At 36.7% G+C, this 24,345-nt stretch overlaps 1 protein-coding gene across 4 annotated transcripts in view; it reads left to right on the top strand.

Moving 5' to 3' along the window:
• Positions 1 to 24,345, top strand: part of SPEF2 (sperm flagellar 2) — a 203,936-nt gene that overhangs the window by 134,032 nt on the left and 45,559 nt on the right. For all 4 annotated transcript variants that reach the window (XM_033179347.1, XM_033179345.1, XM_033179346.1 and 1 more), the window contains 3 exons: positions 9,646 to 9,783; positions 15,478 to 15,629; positions 19,438 to 19,618. In XM_033179347.1, coding sequence (XP_033035238.1) covers positions 9,646 to 9,783; positions 15,478 to 15,629; positions 19,438 to 19,618 — 471 coding nt within the window. The remainder of the gene's footprint in view (positions 1 to 9,645; positions 9,784 to 15,477; positions 15,630 to 19,437; positions 19,619 to 24,345) is intronic.

Here is a 24,345-nt window from a genome sequence, read left to right on the forward strand (position 1 = left end):
TTTTTCAATAAACACTGATCTACAACATCATTTTTATGACTAAAAGATATGACTAGTGGACTATATCATTTATTTTACAGATTTCTATGTTTAGTCACCATCTTATTAACAATTTCTTGAGTACCAACGTTTTATTACAGAGAATTTTACAGTAAAATTTCATCCAGCTAACTATTGACCACATCCTTAATTATTTCCATGGGCAAACTTTTTTAAGGGAAAATTGTTTAAGATTATGCTTATTTTTAAGGTTTTTAAAATATATTAAAAATTTACAATTTGAAAAATTTACACAGTAAGAACTTGTAAATTTTATGCCAACTAAGAGATTATGCAAATATCAGATTTGTATATTTTAAATTATACAAATATTTTAAATCTAAATTATTAGATTTATATCAAATATTAGATTCTTTTTTGTTAATCTTTGCCAACTTAATGGGTAAAAATATGAATATATTCCTATAATTTACATTTTTTCTTGAATTTACAATTGAAGTTGATCATTTTCTCCTGAGTTTAATGGCCATGTATTTTCCTCCTGCTGAAATCTGTTTGTGATTTCTGCCCCTTTTTCTGATGGAGCATGCTCTGTTTCTTACTGACTTCTAAGATCTTTTTATGTATTAAGGAAACAAGCCATCTGTTGATCATATAATACATATATATTCCCAGTTTGATGTTTGAAGTGAGTTTTAATATGCAGAAAGTTTTCTAAGTTTATATAGATAAATAAGGAAATTTCCTTTGTAGCTTTTTTGTGATCAATTAAAAAATACTTCACCCCAAGATTATATAGAAATGTAACACAATTTTTAATACTTTTATAGTTCTTTATTTTACTTTTAAATATTTAAAATATTATGTTACTTCGATAGGAATCTCATTTAGTTTTTTTTCAGAAAGTTAATCCAATGATGTGAGAAGACTCTAAAATATATTAACATAGACTTACATTATATATATATATATATTATATGTGGATTATTTAGCTACATGGTTAGATATGGTGGACACAGTCACTTTTATTTTTCTTCACTTATTGTTAGGTATGGATTAATAGAAATAAATATAACTTCAAAAAGAAGCTAGAAAATGAAGCTAAGGAAAGGAGAAAGGAATTCATGAGGATAATTCTTAAAAACTTGGAATTAAATTTAAATTTAAAATTTGGCAAATAAAACATATTAAACTTAAAATTCAATCCAGGCAATAAAGGCAGAGAAACCTCTAGAAAGAATGGTCAAGGGAAGAAAAATAAACTTTGAGTAGAAATTTGAATATTAGAAATTATCCATGGATACTAGAGAACAACAGACATAATTTCTACTTGGAAGGTTCAGTAAATTTTGGCCAAATCAACCTTATCAAAGACATTATAACATTTTTAGCAGTGGATCTTCAGCAACAGTATACAATAGAGAAACTTCTGAAGTAAAGTTAAAAAAAAAAAATAAACCTGCCTTTGTTTCATTCCTTATGACCAAACTAATTAGATTTAGTATAAATCCTTGTATCACATTTATTTTTAAAAGGGTACAGGTAATTCTGATTGAAATAAGCACTCTATTTCTTTTTTTTTTTTTTTTTTTGACATTTTTATAGCTACATGATCTTGTAAAAACTGGTGAAAGTAAGTGGAAAAACTCCTGTGATTATTACATTTCTATCCATTTTCCTTGCTACGGTTTTTGATTTTCATCAATTTTAAGGCAGCAACAGTAATAACTAAATGCTGAGCATGCACTATGTTCTGGCACCGTCTTTTTCATCCCCACAACCACCCTCCGAGACAGGTACTAGTAATACTCCCATTTTATAGATGAACAAATATGGTAAAGAAGCCAACGTAGTAAGCAGTAGTGTTGGGATTCTGTGCCCAAGTTGCCCTGTTCCTCATTATGGTATAAAATCTTTGTGTCCAAAGTGTTTTTGTCTTAAATTTGACTGCTATCTTATAGAAATACCATAAACCTTCCTTTATTTTTAATTTGTGTGTGGTCATATAAGTTTCCACACTGACCTTTTTGTGTCATTTTGTTTTATGTATCTCTAGTAAGCACCACATAAGTTGAATGTGGGTTTTTACCCAGTGGAAAGTCTTTACAACTTTTGTAAGAATAGAAGTTTTTAATGATTTAGTCTGCATGATCTTCTCAATTAATAGTTATGAATCTCTCTTAAATACATCTCTGATTTATATATTTAGTAATTCCCTAATCTTGCTAAATAAAATGTGAAAACCAGCAATGCCTCTGGGCAAGTTCATAACAAAAACTCATTGCTTTAATCCCTTTTTATCCCTGGTAATATTCCTTGTTCTTCAATTATTTCATTCCAATCGTATTAAATTAATAGAGAGGTTCTGCTGTTGCATTGTTCTCATTTTGTCCATTACAAAACTGAGCCACAGACATGATGTTACTTGCAAAGGTTTCACACTGAGTCCGTAGGAGAAAAAGAACTAGAATCAAGGTCGCCCTGCTTTTGTACTTTTTCCTCTGCTATGTCCTCTCTTTTCTTTAAAAAATATGTAAAGAGGAGAATTGCATGAACCTGGGAGGTGGAGGCTTCAGTGAGCCAAGATCACGCTCACGGCACATTCCAGCCTGGGCGACAGAATGAGACTCTGCCTAAAAAAAACAAAAACAAACAAACAAAAAAAAACTGGATCATCATGGCAGATACGAGGCAGGACTAGATTACAACTCTGGACAGAGCAAGTGGAGGCTTGCACTGTGAATTTTAGCTCCAGATCAACTGCAAGAACAAACCAGCAATCCCGAGAGGACCCACAGACCCTCTGAAGGAGGCAGACTGCTCCTGCCGGACCTGGGAGACACGTCAAATACTATGAGTGCCCCAACTGCCTAAGTGGGAAGGGAGACCCTCCTCTCCTGAACACACCCTCACTGGAGAAACTGAAAGTCTGTTTGCAGAAGAAGTTTCTAACCTTACCTGGAGCTGAGTCAATTTCGAGAGCTGAGTGAAATACAGGGGTAGAGGAAGTAGCAGAAAGGCACTGGGAGCTCGCTGCGTGCCCAAGCAGCCCATTCCCGCCTGGCACCACAGGGTTCCATCAGGAGGGTGGCCAAAGGAGCAGGGGGTAAAACTCCACAGGGAGAAGGACATGTGTAGCTGAACCTTGTAACAATTTGAACTGGGCAAGAAGCCTCCTGGCCAGAGCTCGGGGGAGGGTGCACATCCGGTGTGCAGACTCCACAGGTGGGGGATGACCCAAGCCCTTTTGTTTCACAGCTGGGAGGTGGGTATCCTTGAACAAGTTCTCAAGCCCATCTCACCCGCTGCCTGGAAACAGACTCGAGGCTGTTGGCAGAGGCCCAGTGGGAGTGAGACCGGCCCTTTGGTTTGCATGGAAGCTGCATGAGGCTGTGACTGCCGGCTTTCCCCCACTTCCCTGACAACCTACATGACGCAGCAGAGGCAGCCATAATCCTCCTAGGTACATAAGTCCAGTGACCTGGGAATCTCACCCCCATCCCCAACAGTAGCTGCAGCAAAACCCACCCAAGGAGAGTCTGAGCTCAGACATGCTTAACCCTGCCCCCACCTGATGGTCCTTCCCTAGCCACCCTGGTAGCAGAAGACAAAGGGCATATAATCTTGGGAGTTCTAGGGCCCCGCCCACTGCTGGCCCCTCTCCACACTACTATAGCTGATGTTCTCTGGAAAGCACCACCTCCTGGCAGGACGCCAACCAGCACAAAAATAGATCATTAAACCACCAAGGTTAAGAACCCTCATGGAGTCCATTGCACTCCCCCACCACCTCCACCAGAACAGGCACTGGTATCCATGGCTGGGAGACCCACAGACAATTCACATCACAGGACTCTGTGCAGACAACCCCTAGTGCCAACCCGGAGCAGGGTAGACTTACTGGGTGGCCACACCCACAAGAGAGACAACAGTCACTGCAGTTTGGCTCAAGGAAAACCACATCCATAGGAAAAGCAGGAGAGTATTACATCAAGGGAACATCCTGTGGGACAAAAGAATCTGAACAAGAGCCTTCAGTCCTAGACCTTTCCTCTGCAGAGCCTACCCAAATGAGAAGGAACCAAAAAATCAGCCCTGGTAATATGACAAAACAAGGCTCTTTAACACCCCGAAAAAAATCACACTAGTTCACCAGCAATGGATCCAAACCAAGAAATCTCTGATTTATCTGAAAAAAAATGAAAGGAGGTTAGTTATTAAGCTAATCAGGAAGGCACCAGAGAAAGGCGAAGCCACATGCAAGGAAATCCAAGAAACAATACAAGGAGTGAAGGGAGAAACATTCAAGGAAATAGGTAGCTGAAAGAAAAAACAAACAAAAATTCAGGAAACTTTGTACACACTTTTAGAAACCTGAAATGCTCTGGAAAGTCTCAGCAATAGAATTGAACAGGTAAAAGAAAGAAATTCAGAGCTCAAAGACAAGGTCCTCAAATTAACCCAGTCCAACAAAGACAATGAAAAAAGAAAAAGAAAATATGAGTAAAGCCTCCAAGAAGTCTGGGATTATGCTAAATGACCAAACCTAACAATAATTGGTGTTCCTGAGGAAGAAGAGAATCATAAAAGCTTGGAAAACATATTTAGAGGAATAATTGAGGAAAACTTCCCCAGCCTTGCTAGAGACCTAGACATTCAAACACAAGAAGTACAAAGAACACCTGGGAAATTTATCATAAAAGAATCATCGCCTAGGCACATTATCATCAGGTTATCCAAAGTTAAGACAAAGGAAGGAATCTTCAGAGCTGTGAGACAGAAGCACCAGGTAACTTATAAAGGAAAACCTATCGAATTAACAGCAGATTTATCAGCAGAAACCCTACAAGCTAGAAGGCATTGGGGCCCTATCTTCAGCCTCCTCAAACAAAATAATTATCAGCCAATAATTTTGTATCAAGTGAAACTAAGCATCGTATATGAAGGAAAGACATAGTCTTTCTCCAACAAACAAATGCTCAGAGAATTTGCCATTACCAAGTCACCACTACAAGAACTGCTAAAAGGAGCTCTAAATCTTGAAACAAATCCTGGAAACACATCAAAACAGAACCTCTTTAATGCATAAATCACACAGGACCTATAAAACAAAAATACAAGTTAAAAAGTCAAAACAAACAAACAAAAAAACCAAAAGTACACAGGCAACAAAGAGCATGATGAATGCAATGGTACCTCACATTTCATTACTAACATTGCATGTAAATGGCCTAAAGGCTCCACTTAAAAGATACAGAACTGCAGAATAGGTAAGAGCTCACCAACCATCTGCTGCCATCAGTAGACTCACTAACACATAAGGACTCACATAAACTTAAAGTAAAGGAGTGGAAAAAGGCATTTCATGCAAATGGACACAAAAAGTGAGCAGGGATAGCTATTCTTATATCAGACAAAACAAACTGTAAAGCAACAGCAGTTAAAAGAGACAAAGAGGGACATTATATAATGGTAAAAGACCTTGTGCAACAGGAAAATATCACAATCCTAAACATATATGCACCTAACACTGGAGCTCCCAAATTTATAAAACAATCACTAATAGATAAGAAATGAGACACACAGCAACGCAATAATAGTGGGGGACAATAATATTCCACTGACAGCACTAGACAGGTAATCAAGATAGAAAATCAACAAAGAAACAATGGATTTAAACTATTCCTTGGAACAAATGGACTTAACAGATATATATGAACATTTCACCCAGCAACCGCAAAATACACGTTCTGTTCAACAGAGCATAGAACTTTCTCCAAGATAGACCGTATGATAGGCCATGAAATGAGCCTCAATAAATTTAAGAAAATTGAAATTATATCAAGCACTCTCTTAGACTACAGTGAAATAAAACTGGAAATCAACTCCAAAATCAATCTTCAAAACTATGCAAATACATGGAAATTAAATAACCTGCTCCTGAATGAGTATTGGATCAAAAACGAAATCAAGATGGAAATTAAAAAATTCTTCAGAAAAACAAGAACAAACCAAACTCAAACCCAGCAGAAGAAAGGAAAAAAACAACATCAGAGCAGAGCTAAATAAAATTGGAACAACAACAATACAAAAGACAAATGAATCAAAAAGCTGGTTCTTTGAAAATAAAATTGATAGGCCATTCTCAAGATCAACCAAGAAAAGAAGAGAGAAAATCCAAATAACCTCACTAAGAAACAAAACAGGAGATACTACAACTGACCTCAGTGAAATACAAAAGATCATTCAAGGCTACTGTGAACACTTTTACACACATAAACCTGAAAACCTAGAAGAGATGGATATATTCCTGGAAAAATACAACCTTCCTAGCTTAAATCAAGAAGAATTAGATACCCTGAACTGACCAATAACAAGCAGCAAGATTGAAATGGTAATTTAAAAATTACCAACACAAAAAAGTCCAGGACCAGATGGATTCACAGTAAAATTCTACTAGACATTCAAAGAAGAATTGATACCAATCCTTTTGATACTACTTCACAATATAGAGAAAGAAGGAACCCTCTCTAATTCATTCTATGAAGCCAGCATTACCCTAATACCAAAACCAGCAAAGGACGACCAAAAAAGGAAATTACAGACCGATATCCTTGATAAACATAGATGCTAAAAATCCTTAACAAAATACTAGCTAACCAAATCCAACAACATGTCAAAAAGATAATCCACCATGATCAAGTGGTTTTTATACCAGAGATGCAGGGATGGTTTAACATACACAAGTCAATAAATGTGATACACCACATAAACAGAATTAAAAACAAAAATCATGTGATCATCTCAACAGATGCAGAAAAAGTATTTGACAAAATCCAGGATGCCTTTATGATGAAAACTCTCAGCAAAAATTGGCATACAAGGGACATACCTCAATGTAATAAAAGCCATCTATGACAAACCCACAGCCAACATGATACTGAATGGGGAAAAGTTGAAAGCATTTCCTCTGAAAACTGAAACAAGACAAGTATGCCCACTCTCACCTCTCCTCTTCAACATAATACTGGAGGTCCTAGCCAGAGCAGTCAGACTAGAGAAAAAAATAAAACGCATTGAAGTCAGTAAAGAGGAAGTCAAACTGTTCGTTTGCCGATGATATGATCGTTTACCTTGAAAACCCTAAAGACTCCTCCAGTAAGCTCCTAGAACTAATAAAAGAATTCAGCAAAATTTCTGGATACAAGATTAATGTACACAAATCAGTAGTTCTTCTATACAGCAACAGCAGCCAAGCAGAGGATAAAATCAAGAACTCAACCCCTTTTACAATAGCTGCAAAAAAAAAAAAAATTAAATACTTAGGAATATGCCTAACCAAGGAGTCAAAAGACCTCTACAAGGAAAACTACAAAACACTGATGAAAAATATCATAAATGACACAATGATGCAAATGTTTGGGTGAGGGAGAAGGGACAAGATGGAGGAAGGTGAACAAGATGGAGCAGTACCTGTTGTTCCCGGGTTCTTCATCACCAACTTACCAGCGCCCGGGAAAATGCAGCCTGTGCCCGGGAAGATGCAGATCAACCGACCATGTGCCAGGTGATGTCAATCCGAAGAGATGGAAACTTACCCGGCCATGCCTATGGAGACGCCCCTATCACGCCCTTATCCCGCCCACTGCCCTCCCCCTTCCAGTACCAATGCATAAAAGTCCGCTGCCGGCAGGAGCTGGCGTGACTTCTTCGCCCCCGCCTTTGTGGACCGGGGAACCTCACCCGAGAGTGCCTGCACGACTTCCCTGGCCCCCCTACACCTGAGGACCAGAGAACCTTGCCTGAGAGTGTGCATATTTGCAATAAAGGGCTGCCGCTTTCTTATGTACTTTGGCCTCATGTTTAATTACTTAGCTCTCCTAAATTAAGTTACATTAAATTAAATTAAAACAGCAAACAAATGGAAACACATACCATGCTCATGGATGGGTAGAATCAATATTGTGAAAATGATCATACTGCCCAAAGCAATCTACAAATTAAATGCAATCCCCATCAAAATACCACCAACATTCTTCAGAGCATTAGAAAAAACAATTCTAAAATTCATATGGAACCACAAAGAGCCTACATTGCCAAAGCAAGACTAAGCAAAAAGAACAAATCTAGAAGCATCACACTACCTGATTTCAAACTATACCATAAGACCATAGTAACCAAAACAGCATGATACTGGTATGAAAATAGGCACATAGACCAATGGAACAGAATAGAAAACCCAGAAATAAACCCAAATACCTACAGCCAACTGATCTTTGGCAAAGCAAACAATAACATAAATTGGGGAAAGGACACCCTATTCAACAAATGGTGCTGGGATAATTGGCTAGCCACACGTAGGGGAATGAAACTGCATCCTCATCTTTCACCTTATACGAAAATCAACTCAAGATGAATTAAGGTCTTAAACCTAAGACCTGAAACTAAACATTCTACAAGATAACATTGGAAGAACCCTTCTAGACATTGGCTTGGGCAAGGATTTCATGACCAAAAACCCAAAAGCAAATGCAATAAAAGCAAAGATAAATTGCTGGGACCTAATTAAGCAAAACAGCTTTTGCACGGTAAATGGACAGTCAGCAGAGTAAACAGACAACCCACAGAACGGGAGAAAATTTTCACAATCTATACATCTGACAAAAGACTAATGTCCAGAATCTACAATGAACTCAAATCAGTAAGAAAAAAAAAATCCCATCAAGAAGTGGGCTACGGATATAAATAGACAATTCTCAAAGGAAGATATAAAAATAGGCAACAAACATATGAAAAGATGCTCAGCATCACTAATGATCAGGGAAATGCAAATCAAAACCACAATGTGATACCACCTTACTCCTGCAAGAATGGCCATAATGAAAAAAACAAAAACCAGTAGATGTTGGCGAGGATGCGGTGATCAGGGACCACTTCTACGCTGCTGATGGTAATGTAAACTAGTACTAACACTATGGAAAATAGTGTGGAGATTCCTTTAAGAACTAAAAGTAGAAGTACCATTTGATCCAGCAATCCTATTATTGGGTATCTACCCAGAGGAAAAGAAGTCATTATTTGAAAAAGATACTTGCCCACGCTGTTTATAGCAGCACAATTCACAATTGCAAAATCGTGGAACCAACCCAAATACCCGTCAATCAATGAGTGGATAAAGAAACACTGTGATATATATTTTTTTGGTGAACAATATGTTACACCTGTGGTATTAATTAACAAATTTATGCCCCTGATTTAATACAGCTGCATATTTTTTCCACCAACAATTGCCATTTCCCCCCAAAAAATTCACTGAAATGACTTTTTCAATCAAACACATTTTTTTTTAGGAAGGATAAAAGCACATAAAACATAGCCATTCATGAATAAAGTAAAACATAGTGGGTTTGTGGTAGGCATAGACATATGATGTGGTGAGGTCCTCTTCAGACGTGAGGGACTGACAGAATAGACTCAAAATGAATATTGGTTGAATGAGCACATACAATACAGGAGTTCAATTGGTGTAAAATTTCTTTAGAGACATTTTTAAGAGAGGCAAAGGATTTTAGTTTTATTGCACCTAGGTGGTTTGAGCAGCGGTCTAAAGCATAGTGATGATGCCGATGCTTGTTTTCTGTCTAGGATCTGCGAGACCGCCTGTGGGACATTTGTGATGCCCGGAAGGAAGAGGCAGAGCAGGAGCGGCTTGACATCATTAACGAGAGCTGGTTACAGGACTCTCTTGGAATGACAATGAACCATTTATTTTCCCTAATGCAGGTAAGAGCAATGGTCACAATGACCCAGGCACTTCCCTTCACAGCCTCATCCCTCAGTCCCTCATATGACACTTTCTTGGGAATATGAGAGGTCTGTTCAGGGCTCATTTTGGTATAGCACTATGCCTGGTATGAGCTCCAACTCACCAAGAAAGCTAGCTGAAATAATACATTTTGGTCCAGCCCAAATTGGAAGCATCCCAAGCAACTACCCACCAGCTTTGCTCCAGGTGGCCTAGATATGTAGAAAGCCACAGTAGAAATAGTGTCTACAACTGAGTTACCTCACCAGACTCTCAAAGCAGACCCCGTAAGTGAACAAAGAAAGCCCAGGAAAGCAGCCTGACCACAACAAACATAGGCAAGATCAGGCCAAGCAGACATTTGATTCCTGAAAATAAAAAGTTCTCCAATGCTGGACTAGAAAAACAGACCATAATCAATGCAACCTGATTAACTTATATTTGCAGCCTATTAAGTTAAAAAAAAGTTGCACAGGACAAGATTAGAAGACAGGTGCTGATTTTATTCTGACACCATTGCCAGCAATAGGGGAGAAAGCACAAACCCAACTCTGCCAAGACAAAGGGCTAGAGAGTTTTTAAGAGCCGGAGTAGGTTAGAAGGTATGGGTCATAGGCCAACTGTGTTTGCCAATTGATGTTATCAGAAGGAAAAGTCAACTTTCTACAATCTTCATCACAGGAGGTAGTTTTAGGACTTGAAGCAATGCACCTAGTGAAGTTAGGCTCCTACTCTCACACAGGAACTGGGAGACAGAGGCACTGTATTCCTTGATGATTAATTACATTACAAAGAGATGGGTTTTAGGTCCTTGAGAAAGACATTCTTTTCTGGGTTGTACAAATGGTAGGAGGCTTTTGAAAAGATTTACATCTCAAAGGAACAGTGAAAGGATTTACAATGTCAAGTTTTCTTAAAGCAAATGCTCTAACAAAAGGGAGGTGGGGCCTAGAGTCAGGAAGCAGCCTGTCTAAAGTTGAGTCAAACTGAAGAGAATATGAAGGCTGTCTTTGTTCAAGTTGTGTGTACATGAGTATTTTTTTCCTAAAACAACAGCAGTGAAGAGAGAGAATGGAAAAGGGTACATTTCTGGTCTTTAGTTGATTAACCTAGGTAAAGAGATACTACAGGAAATGAGAGTACTTATCTGGCAATCCCTACAGCTAGTGCATAATAGGTGTTCAGTAAATGTCTTTTCATCAAAGGACCAATACATGCTGGTACTTCCAGCCTTCAAAGGGACAATTCATGGCTCAGGCATAGGCTAGACCACAGAAGGTCTGAAATATCAGCAGAAATCTGAGAGGCAGGAGCAGCCCCTCAGGTAGAAGATTTCAAGAAATCAGGATACAAGGACAGTGAAGACCCCATGCAACCATGTTAGGAATCTGGATTGGAAAGAGAAGATGGAGTTAGAAAGATGTTATCCAAAGCAGAGGACAAAGCCGGGCCACAACCAGAAGGACACATCCACATGGCTTGAGTTGTATGCAAAGATTAAAGTGAGGTGCCTAAGCAGCCTAGACCAGTCTGGATAGCATCCCCATGACATTGGTTTGGGCAAGCAAAAATCAAGTATTATAAACAGTTGTATCAAAAGCTTACGGCAGAAATAGCTGAAAACCAATAATGAAGGCAGATAAGTTTTATGAATCATTCTTGATTAACAGCAATACATACCACCTTTGAAAATATTATATGACTCAATATTTTAATAATCCCTAGATATAGGACTTTTATCTTGAGAAATTGAATTAATATCTAAGACCAACAAGGAATAAAGAGGAAAAAGCAGTAAATAAAATCTAACATTTCCTAAATTCTTAATATGTATATGCCAGGCACCATTCTAAAGATTTTCACGTAGAATACATTAAAACTTCCCAACAAATTTTCACTCTTGCACCCAGGTTGGAGTGCAATGGTGCAATCTCACCTCACTGCAACCTCTGCCTCCCAAGTAGCTGGGATTACAGGTGCCCGCTACCATGCCTGGCTAATTTTTGTATTTTTAGTAGAGACACGGTTTCACCATGTTGGCCAGGCTGGTCTTGAACTCCTGACCTCAGGTGATCCATCTGCCTCGGCCTTCCACAGTGCTGGGATTACAAGAGTGAGCCACCACACCTGGCCCACTGCAAGTTCCATTATCTTCATTTCACAAATGAGGAAACTGAGACAAACACAGGTGAAACAATTTGCCCATCTGACTTCAAAGCCAGTACAGTAGCTCCCCCTTCTCCTCGGGTTTATTTTCCATAGTTTGTTACCCACAGTCTGAAAATATTACATGGAAATTTCCAGAAATAAATAATTCATAAGTTTTAAATTGTGCTCCATTTTGAGTACTGTGATGAAGTCTCACACTGTTTCATTCTGTCTTGCTCAGAACGTAAATCATCCCCCTGTCCATAGTATCCACCCTGTAGATGCTACCTGCCCATCTGTTAGTCACTTAGTAGCCAATTTAGTTATCAGATGAAAAATCATAGTGTATATAATGTTTGGAACTATCTGAGGTTTCACGCATCCATTGGGGGTCTTGAAACTTATCCCCCATGGATAAGGGAGTGTCTACTGTATTCCTAACCACTGCTTTATTGTTCAAATAGTTGAAAGTTTGCCACATAGAACTGAAGAGAGCCTTATTTTGCACTGACCAATAAGATCCTATAAAAACCAAGGGTGGAAATTCCAAAGGAAGAGGTTTCAATTCAATATTTAAAGAAAGAGCCTAATGAACAGCCCATCAAGTAAAAGACTTTGGAGGTAATGAGATTTTTGTCCAGGATGCTCAAAAGCAGAAGTTTGCACATGGTTTTGGAGGACCAGTGGAAAGTACACTAGAGAAAGCCTTCAAGAATCTGTGGTATTGAATAACAGACAGCTAGATAAATGTATCCCAAAGCAGGTTCCATAGACATTAGTCCTACAAGATGTTTCACAAAACAAGGACTCTGTGATAAAAAGACTTTGGGAAGTGCTATCTACTCTAGCCTTCCTCCCTCTCCCTGGGAGACTGACGAGTGTATCGACATATTTAGATATTGAAATGCCCTACAGGAAGGAAATCCTTTTTCTATTTCTATTTTCTACACTATTTGACCTTGAGAAGTTTTTGTTTCATCCCCAGCAAGGTACTCATTAACTGCCTATAGGACAAGTTTTCTACAAAATGTATTTTAGAAAATGCTATGCTAGATGATTTCTAAAATTCCTTTTAAATCTAAGATTCTGTCACAATTAAAAATCTTAAGAGAAAATATTGTTTACAAGTTATCATAAATGTAACAGGAATTTTGATTAATTCTGCCTTTATGAAAATCTTGGATATGGTATGGCATCTTATTCAGATTTAGTTAATTAAATTATGCCTTCTAAAAATAAATTAATATTTTATATAAGATAATCACTATAGTAAGGTAAGCCTAAGGCACAGAGAACAGCACTGTCCCAAATACCAACTGTATAAAAGAAGCTCTACTAAACCTAATCTTTATTAAATAGTTTAGTTCTATAAGTTAAGGAGGAAATAATTTCCTGATTTCTAAATTTATTTACTAAATAATACAATGCTATGATTTAATGACTAATAATTTTTATAACCTCAACACACTTATTTTAATTCCCCAAAGTTGTCAATATTCAGTCTGTACAAATTGGGTTTCTATATGATCCAGTTCACCATAAATGTGGCATTCTGCAAGTTCTCATAAGTAAAATTTACAAGACTCATTTTTCTCCCCTGTTTTACCAAACCTAAGCATGACAGGTGTAAACACTTGTTGTCAAACTGTAGGATTTGTTCATACATTAATATTTTAAAACTTAATTTGGTTGTTTTGCAAGGAAAGAGAAAAAGGTTTAGTTTTTCTTGTCATTTCAAAATGCTAGTTTAAAAAAACTACTTAAATATGTATTTATGTTTAAAATCCAAGGAGACTATTAAAAATGTTCTGTAATGTAAAACAATACATAAATGGTACTTTTATTTTTTAACTTAGATGCAAGTTCACCAAATTAATTTTTTCCTGTTTCAGTCATTTAGTTAGAAAAGTTGAATAGTACAGAAAACAGCTTTTTCCAGGAGCGATTTGGCTTAACCTTTTCTGTATCAAACACAGACTTATTGAAACTGTTCTTGTCTTTTATTGTAGACTACAGTAAAAAACCAGACATTTATTTATTCTGTACTGTGAATATGGCAATAAGAGAATATTTCTTGATATTTTACAAAATAAGTAGTGACATAATTGATAAATGTAGGGATCCCTTCATAAATATCTTTGAGTTTGGTTTAGATAAGACTTTGAACATTAGGTCAATTTTGTTTTCCTTTTTAAAAAGATGCTTTCTGTAATTAGCTAGATATCGTGGAATTCATCTATGTAAGGAGCTTCAATATTTAGGCCCTCAGGTACTGAGTAGCCCAGGTGACTAAAGTAAAGTCTGGAGGTCATGTTTACACTAACAAAGAGAAGCACAGATATACACGATATTGTCCTAAACCCAGTGGGAGACCAGGTTGAAAAATACCACATTCTACATTTGTGTTGTTGGCATTGTGCAGAATCTCACTATGCACACACTTCAGCAAATGCATACCACAAAAGGAAATGACCTTTGCTGACAGGGAGTCACAACAAGGGAGTGACCGATGCTCACCTTGCCACCAGCTCCTCTGGGTTGCTCCATTTTTCACAAGGTACTTACTGGCAAAGCAAGCAGAAGGGTTTAGCTGTGAGCACTGGAGGAAATGAATTCTCTCTCTTCTCCGCATATTGAACAAGAAAGGAAATTGTGGAAAGAGAACTATTCTTTAGACTCTATGTTGCTGGGTGCAGTGGCTCACACCTGTAATCCCAGCAATTTGGGAGGCTGAGGTGGACAGATCACCTGAGGTCAGGAGTTCAAAACCAGCCTGGCCAACATTGCAAAACCCTGTCTTTACTAAATATACAAAAATTAGGAGAGCGTGGGGGCAGGGCCCTGTAAACCCAGCTACTCAGGAGGCTGAGGCAGGAAAATCGCTTGAACCCAGGAGGTGGAGGTTGCAATGAGCTGAGATCATATCACTGCACTCCAGCCTGTGTGATAAAGCAAGACTCTGTCTCAAAAAGAAAACAAAAAAAAAAAAAAAAGAAAGAAAGAAAAAAAAAACTTTATGTTGCCCTTTGTCGCTTCTCCACAGCTAAGTTAAGTTGCTCTAGTGAGCCAGAACCTAGTGTCTTTTTGTATTTGTATTTTGTATTTGTATGTATAGTGTTTTTTGACATCTCCCAAATCAACTCATATGCTACCTATGACAAAGAAATTTGCTACTATATTGGCTGATTGAATCTAGGACACAGGAATTGCTAATGTTAAAATAGTGAATAGCATGCATTACTTGAAACATCATACATTCTGTAACTGTCACAATGTCAAGAGGCATAGAAAAGTCATTTTGTTAAGTAGAATCATGTTTCATAAATGTAGAGAATGCAAAGTCACTAGTTAATTTTAATGAAAATCTTAGATATAGACTTATAACCAATGCTCCTTCTTAATTTCCAGACAATTATTTTCAATGTAAATATTTCCAAAATAGCACTTTCAGAGGCTTATATCAGAAATATGTACAGATGAGCTTGTTCTTTCTTGGATATTAACATTCACATTTGCTATTAAAGGCAGAACTGAACCGTTTCCAAGATACGAAGAGACTCCTTCAAGATTATTACCGGGGAATGGAAAGTAAAATCCCAATAGAGGACAATAAGAGATTTACTCGAATCCCTTTGGTCCAGCTAGATAGTAAAGACAATTCCGAAAGCCAACTTAGGTAAGGCACGCTATTATATCACACTGTAATTGTTTTAAACATAAAGCTTTGTGATTTAAAATTAATTACCACTAATAAAAATCACACTCCTTCATCTGCAAATCCAAGGTCCAAAAAAGCTCTAATAAACAAACTTTTATTTTTAACGTTAGTGTGTCATTGACTTAAGACTACTAATATGCATTATCCAATTTATAGGGAATATTTACTCATTTTGCTGCATAGATAAAATGCGTTTTATGATGGAGTCATCCCACAGACTCTGCAGGTGGTATTCAGGAATATATGGAATACACAAATTCTGAATTCTGAAACACTTTTGGCCCCAACGGTTTCTGGTAAGAAATTATGAACCTCGGCCAGGCGCGGTGGCTCACGCCTGTAATCCCAGCACTTTGGGAGGCCGAGGAGGCAGATCACGAGGTCAGGAGATCGAGACCATCCTGGCTAACACGGTGAAACCCTGTCTCTACTAAAAATACAAAAAAATTTAGCTGGACATGGTGGCGGGCACCTGTAGTCCCAGCTATTCAGGAGGCTGAGAATGGCGTGAACCTGGGAGGCAGAGGTTGCAGTGAGCCGAGATCGTGCCACTGCACTCCAGCCTGGGCGACAGAGCGAGATTCCAATCTCAAAAAAAAAAAAAAAAAAAAAAAAAGAGAAAGAAAGAAATTATCAACATCTAACACTTTTATGAAAGGACCAAAACAGGGGTGTGTGTGTGTGTGTGTGTGTGTGTACATATTGTATTATATAAATGAAAATGGAAGGTGTTTTCAGTCTTTTACAGGTAAAGACATTGAGAAACAGTAAAGTCTCAGTGGTATGTGATAATGACCTTATGAGAGTGACTGAAAGACCTATTGATAGTCTAACATCAGATTTCTGCCAACAAAAAAATAAACTTGGTGGTAGGATAGAAGAAAAATTTTATTTTCAGCCAAGCAAATCCTGTGCAATGTAAAATTCTGTAAGTCATTGTTTTTCTACATCCAATGGGTAGGGGCAAGGGAAAGGCAAGATCCCCAACTCTGAGAAGTTCTGAACAGATAGAAAAATGTCTTCTAGAAATGGGAGGTAGGAGTGGTGGTGATTCCTGTGGCATAGAACTATAAAAAATTAAGAGAGCTTTCAAAATTAAAGCAATTAAAAAATAGAAATCAAAATCCTTAAAAATTAAATGAATTTTAATTTGAATTAAATCAATAAAATATAGTGAAGAATTAAAACAATCCTTTTAAATGATCAGTAGGCAGGTGATAAACAGAAAATATTATATCAGATATGAGGAGGGGAAAAAGAAAGTCAGATTTTAAAAAATAATATAAAGTCACTGAAAGTTAAATGTAAATCTCCAAGGGGATGAGCTATATATTTTATGTTGAAGGCAGTGCACCATATTTTTACAAGTTTGCTCAGTCAATGCAGGTGTCAGGAGTTGCACAAACTAAATGCAGGATAATGAATATATTTTGAAGTAAGACAGATCTGGTTTGAATCCTAGTTCTGTTAATCATTGTATGTAAATAAATTAAGACAATTTATTTGTTGTCAAGTCACTCCATCTCTCTTAAGCCTCAGTTTCCTTATCTGTAAAGAAGGGATGTTGTGAAGATTATGGAAAATAAAATCTACAAAACATTTAGTACCATCTCGTGGTATCAGAAGATGAGACTGAGTCCCGATAACACTCAATAAATATTGATTATTACCTATTGTATCCTCCTGATTTGTTTCTTTTACCCTCCTTTATTCCAAAAAGAATTTGAGATGGCCTGAACACAATATTTTATGCAGTGATCCAAAGCCCATTTCTGTTCTCTCCTGGCTTTTTCCATCTACTCCCATCACATCCCTGTCAGGCCCATGTGTACACAAGAATATCTAAGAGTAAAAATGTGTCCCCTCTTTTTGACACAAATAGAAGGAAAATATTCAGCAAGATGCTGAAAGAGAACTTTGAGATTAAAAACAATTTTAAAAAATCCAAAGGCAATATAAACCACTAGAACCATCAAAAGAGGCCAAATGTCTATGTCTAGAGTGGCAGTACATTCTGTTCTCAGCACACAATAGCAAGTCAGGCATAATGGGTAAGCTGTTGATGTTGGGTAGTAGAATGAAACTGGCAAAAGAACAGCCAGTTCTTATTTCCTGTGAATAACTCTGCACCAGTCTCAGCCTCAAATCACAGCTTTGGGTACCTACTGGAACTATCAGTCAATCAATCAATCAACCAATTAACCTATCAACCTGTCATATATAAAGAAAAACAAGAACAATGTTAAAAATTTTCATATATTTTGTCTGCTTTATTCCTCCCAACAACCGTATAGTAATAATAATATTAGTAGTAGTATCATAAGATTATTCACAGTGATAGTAATAACTCTTAGTTGATAATGTTACTTGTAATAATTATCATATTTGTATTATTCCACGAGGAACTGAACTTGATAAAGTCAAATGACATGCTCAAGTTTATACCTACTAATAGTGAGAGAGCTACCTCAATCAGAGTTTTTTCCAGTAAATAAATTCTAAATGCAAATTCTTATTCTAAGTTATATACCACCAGTTCTGTCGTCCAAAGCAAGATGTTGAAAAATACATGTTGTTCTGTATTAAACATCTCGAGATGATTACATAAGCCTTACCCTAAGTTATTGAGCACACGAATCACAGTCAAACTGGAGTGACAGTGATTTAGCCTTATTTGATTTTTAAAATGTAATTTAATTTGGGGGTAGATGAGTAGCAGATCCTCAATACACTGCCTTTTTAGGCACGGTAGACTGTGACTGTGATGCTGTACCAGTGATTCATTTTTCTGAATCACTGCTCTGTTCTCCAGCAACTTGAGTCTACAAAACCAAATGCTTGTTCCTAGATTACTGATTCTGACTCTCTTCCTCTAGTTTCAACAAAGGCATCCTTGGAGCTGTTCTCTTCTCATTTCTTCCCCAAGCTGATAGCTCTTTGCTCTTTCTATTACTAAAGGGAGATCTCAGTCACAATAAGCATTCTACCTTGTAGATCTTTCCCTGCTTCTGTTAACCTTTGAGATCCTGGGATCCTTCTGGGATAAGATATTCCCAGAGGCAGATCAAAAATTTCTTCACAGGAGCAGCAATAAGGGAAGAGGGAGGGAGAGCTTAACTTTGTGTCCCCACAGCACTTTGTAAAACAAAGAAAAAATCTTTATGGGGGTGGTACTGCAGGCTACCCCACCTACCATCAAAACTTAGCTGCCTCTGTGCAGTAGCCCCTTTCAGACCTCACATGACTATTAGTCATGTGCTACTGTCAGAGGAGATCAGGTGTGTTCAATGTGGTATGGCCGTGGACAGTCATGTCCTACCTTCAGTTGTGCCCTCCGGGATGCCAAATGATACTTGTCACCTTGGAAAAGTGATGCCCAGTTTTGTTTGGTTTGCTTTTTCATGACTGACTTTTTAATTTATCCTTCATGGGAAGTGTATGCTCTGGAACAAATTACAAAGTCACATTTTTTTTATAATGGCCATTGTCTAATCCTCTGCTTTATGATTACTGAGAATTAAGTCTCAAAATTATGTTTTTTGTTGTTGTTTGCTTTGAGTCTCTTCTTATTAACAAAACGTTCTAGACCACAAAAATTTGAATGCAGTCTTTTGTAATCTTTTCTCCATTAAAATAATTCTTCCAGGAAAACTTTGAAAATTGAAATTAAACCAAGAGAGTAAAATTTACAAAGTAACATGGTCACAAAAACAGAATTATGTTAAGCAAAATTTTTATATCCCTTTTGCTTGTTTGTTTCTCAAAGAATTCCTCTATTTCCTCGAATATCCATTTCTCTGGAAACAGTTACGCCCAAACCAAAAACAAAATCAGTACTGAAGGGCAAGATGGATAATTCCCTAGAAAACGTTGAGTCCAACTTTGAGGCTGATGAAAAGTTGGTCATGGACACCTGGCAACAGGCTTCTTTAGCAGTATCTCATATGGTAAGCAATGTTCGTTGTATTTCCTGTTAGTAATACACATTCATTGAATACCAAGGTTGGTAATACGCTATAAGTAGAAAATTTACACAATGTTCTCAAGCACTGTAGAAAGTTGTACCTTCAAAACATTTTTTTTTTTTTCTGAAAGAAATAGATAAATGTGATTCGGTCAATAAATTTTTGAGATCATGAAACAAATGAACCAACACTTAGGTTATTTTCTGTGCTGGACTCCGGTTCCAAGTGCAGGGCCTAAAGGCATTCAGGAAATGTTAATGAGGCAAGTCAAGTGTAAGAAAATCAAGACGGAATGGGTCTGGGGTCAAGCAGAAGTCACACCCCTATTTGCAGGAGCACATGCAATTGCCATTTAAAAATGAGGTCTGGCATGGTCAGATTTTCCAATTTTCCAAGAAAAGCCAGGCATTCAGATTTTTATGTAAAACTACTAATTTTAACGTGTAAGAAATGAAAGAAAAATTTTTAAAAATATTCTGCAGAGCCAAGCAAATCACACATCTGGCCTATAGGGCTCTAGTTGGCAACCCCACTGCTAGGCATTTTTCCTAAGTCACCTATGAGGTAAGTATTGTTATTAGCCAATTTACGGTGGGGAATTAAGGTTCAGAAAGGCTAAGAAACTTGCCCAAATTCTCCTAGCAGGTAAATATCAAAATGAAATTTGAACCTAGGTCTATATGACTTCAAAGCTCATATCATTTCTACCCAAATCAAAAGGGAAAGGGGAGGCATACATGTAACTTTAATCCAAACAGAAGGTCCACACCATGAAGAAGATACACACAGAGTTTAACTCAGATGATCAATTGCTATTCCCTCATCTGCCGGGTCCTGGGTATACCAAGATGTCTTCTCTTTTCACAACATGCCAAGCCTTCTTTGAGTTTCCGTGAAATATCTCATTCAAACAGAAAGCAGCATCAACTTTCCAAAAGACTTTGTGAAAGAGGTAAAAGAGGACCTTGCATCGCAGATCTCACAGCAAACAAAATTTCCTACTGGGCACTTTCCAAGTCCCTTCTTGGCCTCTCTGCCTTCAGGCTTTTTCTTCTCTGACCTTCTCATGCAAGCAGCCTCAGTGTTTCCTTTCTTCCTCCCTCTCTTTCTTTTGTTCTTTTTTCCCTCTCAGAAGCAATGATAACTCCTCTCATTGTTTTGCATGACTTAATGAACCCACCTAAAGTAAATACTCATGGCACCACTACCTGGGGAGAAATAGAATAAGGGGTGCAGCTACCTAGTCATACTTTGCTTCTTCCCATTCCTAACGCACTTCGTATTCTCTAAAGGGGACCACCATATTGCCTTTTTAGGAATCATTTCCTTGATGTTCTTAAGAGTTTTATTACCAAAGTCTATAGCTCTAAACACTGATGTGTGGTTTTCCTTGCTTTTAAGCTTTAGATAAATGGACTCATATCTTTTGTCTTTTTTGTGTCTTTTTTTGCTCAACTTTCTTTGTGAGGTTCATCTTATATTTTCATTTTTTGTTGCTGTGTTATATTTCATTATATTAATGTATCACAATTTATTTAACCAGCCTGCTTTTGATATACCTTTGGGTTTTCAGTTTGGTGTTGGTATGGATACTATGAATGCTTGACCGTGTCTGCTGGTACCCATGGGCATAGATAACTGTTGGGTATACATCTAGCAATATGTGCAATCTTCAAAGTTAGTAGACAATACTATACATAATACCTCAGTTTTCATAGGTAGTGCTAAACCCTTTCACCGTTTCACTGAACTATCATCTTTGTCATACATTAGATGACCACTTATGTGTAAGTCTGTTGCATTGCTCCAATTGTCTATCCTTATGCCAACACCACACTGATATCATACCATTTATTTGTTACCTGGATGAGCAAATCTTCCCATCTTGTCATCTGCCAAGAACATTTTGGATTTTCATAACTTTTTGCCTTTCCATATTAATTTTCAAATCAGCTCATCAAGATTCACAAAAATGTTGGCTGCTGATTTTTAGAGCAGTATTTATCAGATTATGAGCATTCCTTTTCATACCCTGTTTACTCTGAGAGGTTTTTTCATGAATTGTATTTTCAAATGCTTTTTCTGCCTCTATTATATACTTTTTTCTACATTTTCTGTTAATGTAAAAAATCACACTGACCAATTTTCTAATGTTAAACTTATATCACATTCCTAGAATAAGTCCAACATTTTAATGAGACATCATGTTTCTTACATATGGGTGAATTTGTTTTGTTAATACTTTGTTTAGAATTTTAGTCTTTGAGTAAGACAGTGAAAGTGAGAGAGTTCTGTAATTTTCCTTTCTCATGCTATCTTTGATGGCTTGGAGCATCCAGATAATACTAGCTTCATAAATCAAGCCTGGATATGTTTCCTCTCTATACTTTGGAAAATTTGTCGAAGTTGGGATTATTTCTTCTTGAAATGCTTGGTAACATTCACTAAGAGGCCATCTAGAACTAAAGTTTTATAGGAGTTTGTAGTATGAGTTTTTGTTGCCCTCCTCCCACCCAGGAATTAATTATCTTTAATAGATTATGCAATGCTTTCTGGTTTTGTTTCTTCTTAGAAAAAACTTGAGTTGATCTTGGTAAATATTATTTTGCTAAGAATTTTTCCATTTCTAAATGTTTAAATTTATGTGTATGAAGTTGTTTAAAGTGGCCTACATTTGTGTTAATATTTACAGTGTCTATATGATGTTCACTTTGTCACTTCTGATGTTTATTATTTGTGCTTTTCCTCTTTTTTTTAATCAGCTTAGCCAGATATTTATCAATCATACCAGGCTTTCCAATAATTGACTTTTAACTTCATTCATTTATTTTACTGTGTGTTTTTTCTTTTCTTAATATCATTTTTTTCTCCTGCTATTTTCTTTGGGTTTACTTTTCCATTCTTTCCCTAGGGATTTGAGATAGATCACAGTTTATTAGTATCCAGTCTTTTTTTCTAATATACACATTTGCTACTCTAAAGTTTCCTCCATGACCACTTTAGCTTCATCTCAAAGCTTCTAATGTGTTACTTTTATCATCGAATTCAAAGCATTTTAGAAATATGTTTTTAATTTTCAAAATAATATGTTGTTTTCTGGCTTGATTACATTTTATGTGTGAAACATATTCTCATGAAAATTTTTGAAGTTGCCTTATGGTCATTTTTTGAAACGTTATGTGTGTACTTGAAATATATTCATTTAAGTGTTTGGTGTACATATTGTACCTTATTGTTTATATATAAATATTTTGATATATTGATTATTTTATTATGTATTTTTACATATAGATTATATGTCATTGTTTAAATCTTACTTTTCTCATTTTATTTGAATTTTCTCCTTTGAATTATCAAGAGAATTTTAATAAGATCATCTGTAATTTGATCAATTTGCTTTATGTATATTTGAGAATGAAATTGGAAAAATATATATTTTTAAATTGTTAAATCTTTCTGGTGAATTGAACCTTTTGTTATTATGAAATAATCTTCTGTATATATAGTGCCTTTGTTTTGTAAATTATACTTTTAGATATTGTTTATATTTCATATCTTTTCATCCTTTCATTTTCATCTTCTCTGTGTCTTTTCTGCTATTTTTCCCCTATGGAAGTTTGGTCATCTTGTATTCTGTTACTAGTCTCTTAGCAGTTACCCTAGGAATTACACCATGAATTCCTTTACTCCGCAAAGTGTATTATTTAGTCAATAATTCATGGCGTTATTCCTAGGGTAGCCACTAAGTGATTTGTGTGCTGTTTCCAAGCTAATGTGGGGGAAAGATGAAATTTAAAATATTTAATTCAAAAGAAGCAAAGAAAAGAGGGCAGAAAAAATATTCAGGACAAGCAATACAAATAGAAAGTACAGAGAAGATGGTAGATTTATAGCCCAAATATATCTACGACTACATTAAATTTAAATGGGCAAAATGAACTGGATGAAAGAAAATAAGGATTAGATTTCTTAAAAATGGGATATGATGCGTATAAGGATACTAAAATGATTTTTCATTATTGACCTAAGAATGGGTTAGTGTGATGATCTCCACTTGCCATCATAGAATCTCACACCCTTCACCTTCTTTTGGTCTTTAGCGTTAGTTTCTACCTTGATTCCTGACCAGTTAATTGTCTCTTTCCTGAAGCCCTGGCCATCTGTGATCATGTGCTCTTTTGATTCTCATAGCAGTTATTGTCTTTCCCACTCATTTGGCCCTTAGTATCTAGGTTTTTGTTGTTGTTTTGTAATTTGTATCTTGTTAGTTGTTAGTCTGAATACTTAGCTACATTCTAAAACTTTTTGTATACCTTGGACTTAGCATAATGCCCACATCAAACATAATATAATAATAAGCCCTCAATATAGTCTTGAGGTGCTGCTGCTGCTATGCTGATGATGCTGATGTCAATATTAGCGATGACGTTAGTGACAATAGTGATCATAGCAGAGACCACAACAAGTACCAAGCACCAGAAAGTGGGAAACCAGACGTAGAAGCTCTAGAAAAAAATGAGTTATTCTTATTGTTAAATGAGCAGCATAGACATAATCTACAAATCTTATGAATCTCATTAAAATTACCTGGGAAAATGACACTTAAAAATAGTATATTCTTAGAAAGGGAGGGTCATGTAGCGCAAAGAACATTGGCTATGCCTCTTGATTAAGCTGATACGATTTTAGGAAAATCACTTAACCTCTCT

This window comes from Trachypithecus francoisi, unplaced genomic scaffold, assembly GCF_009764315.1.
Source record: "Trachypithecus francoisi isolate TF-2019V2 unplaced genomic scaffold, Tfra_2.0 Lachesis_group2, whole genome shotgun sequence".
Lineage (NCBI taxonomy): Eukaryota > Metazoa > Chordata > Mammalia > Primates > Cercopithecidae > Trachypithecus > Trachypithecus francoisi.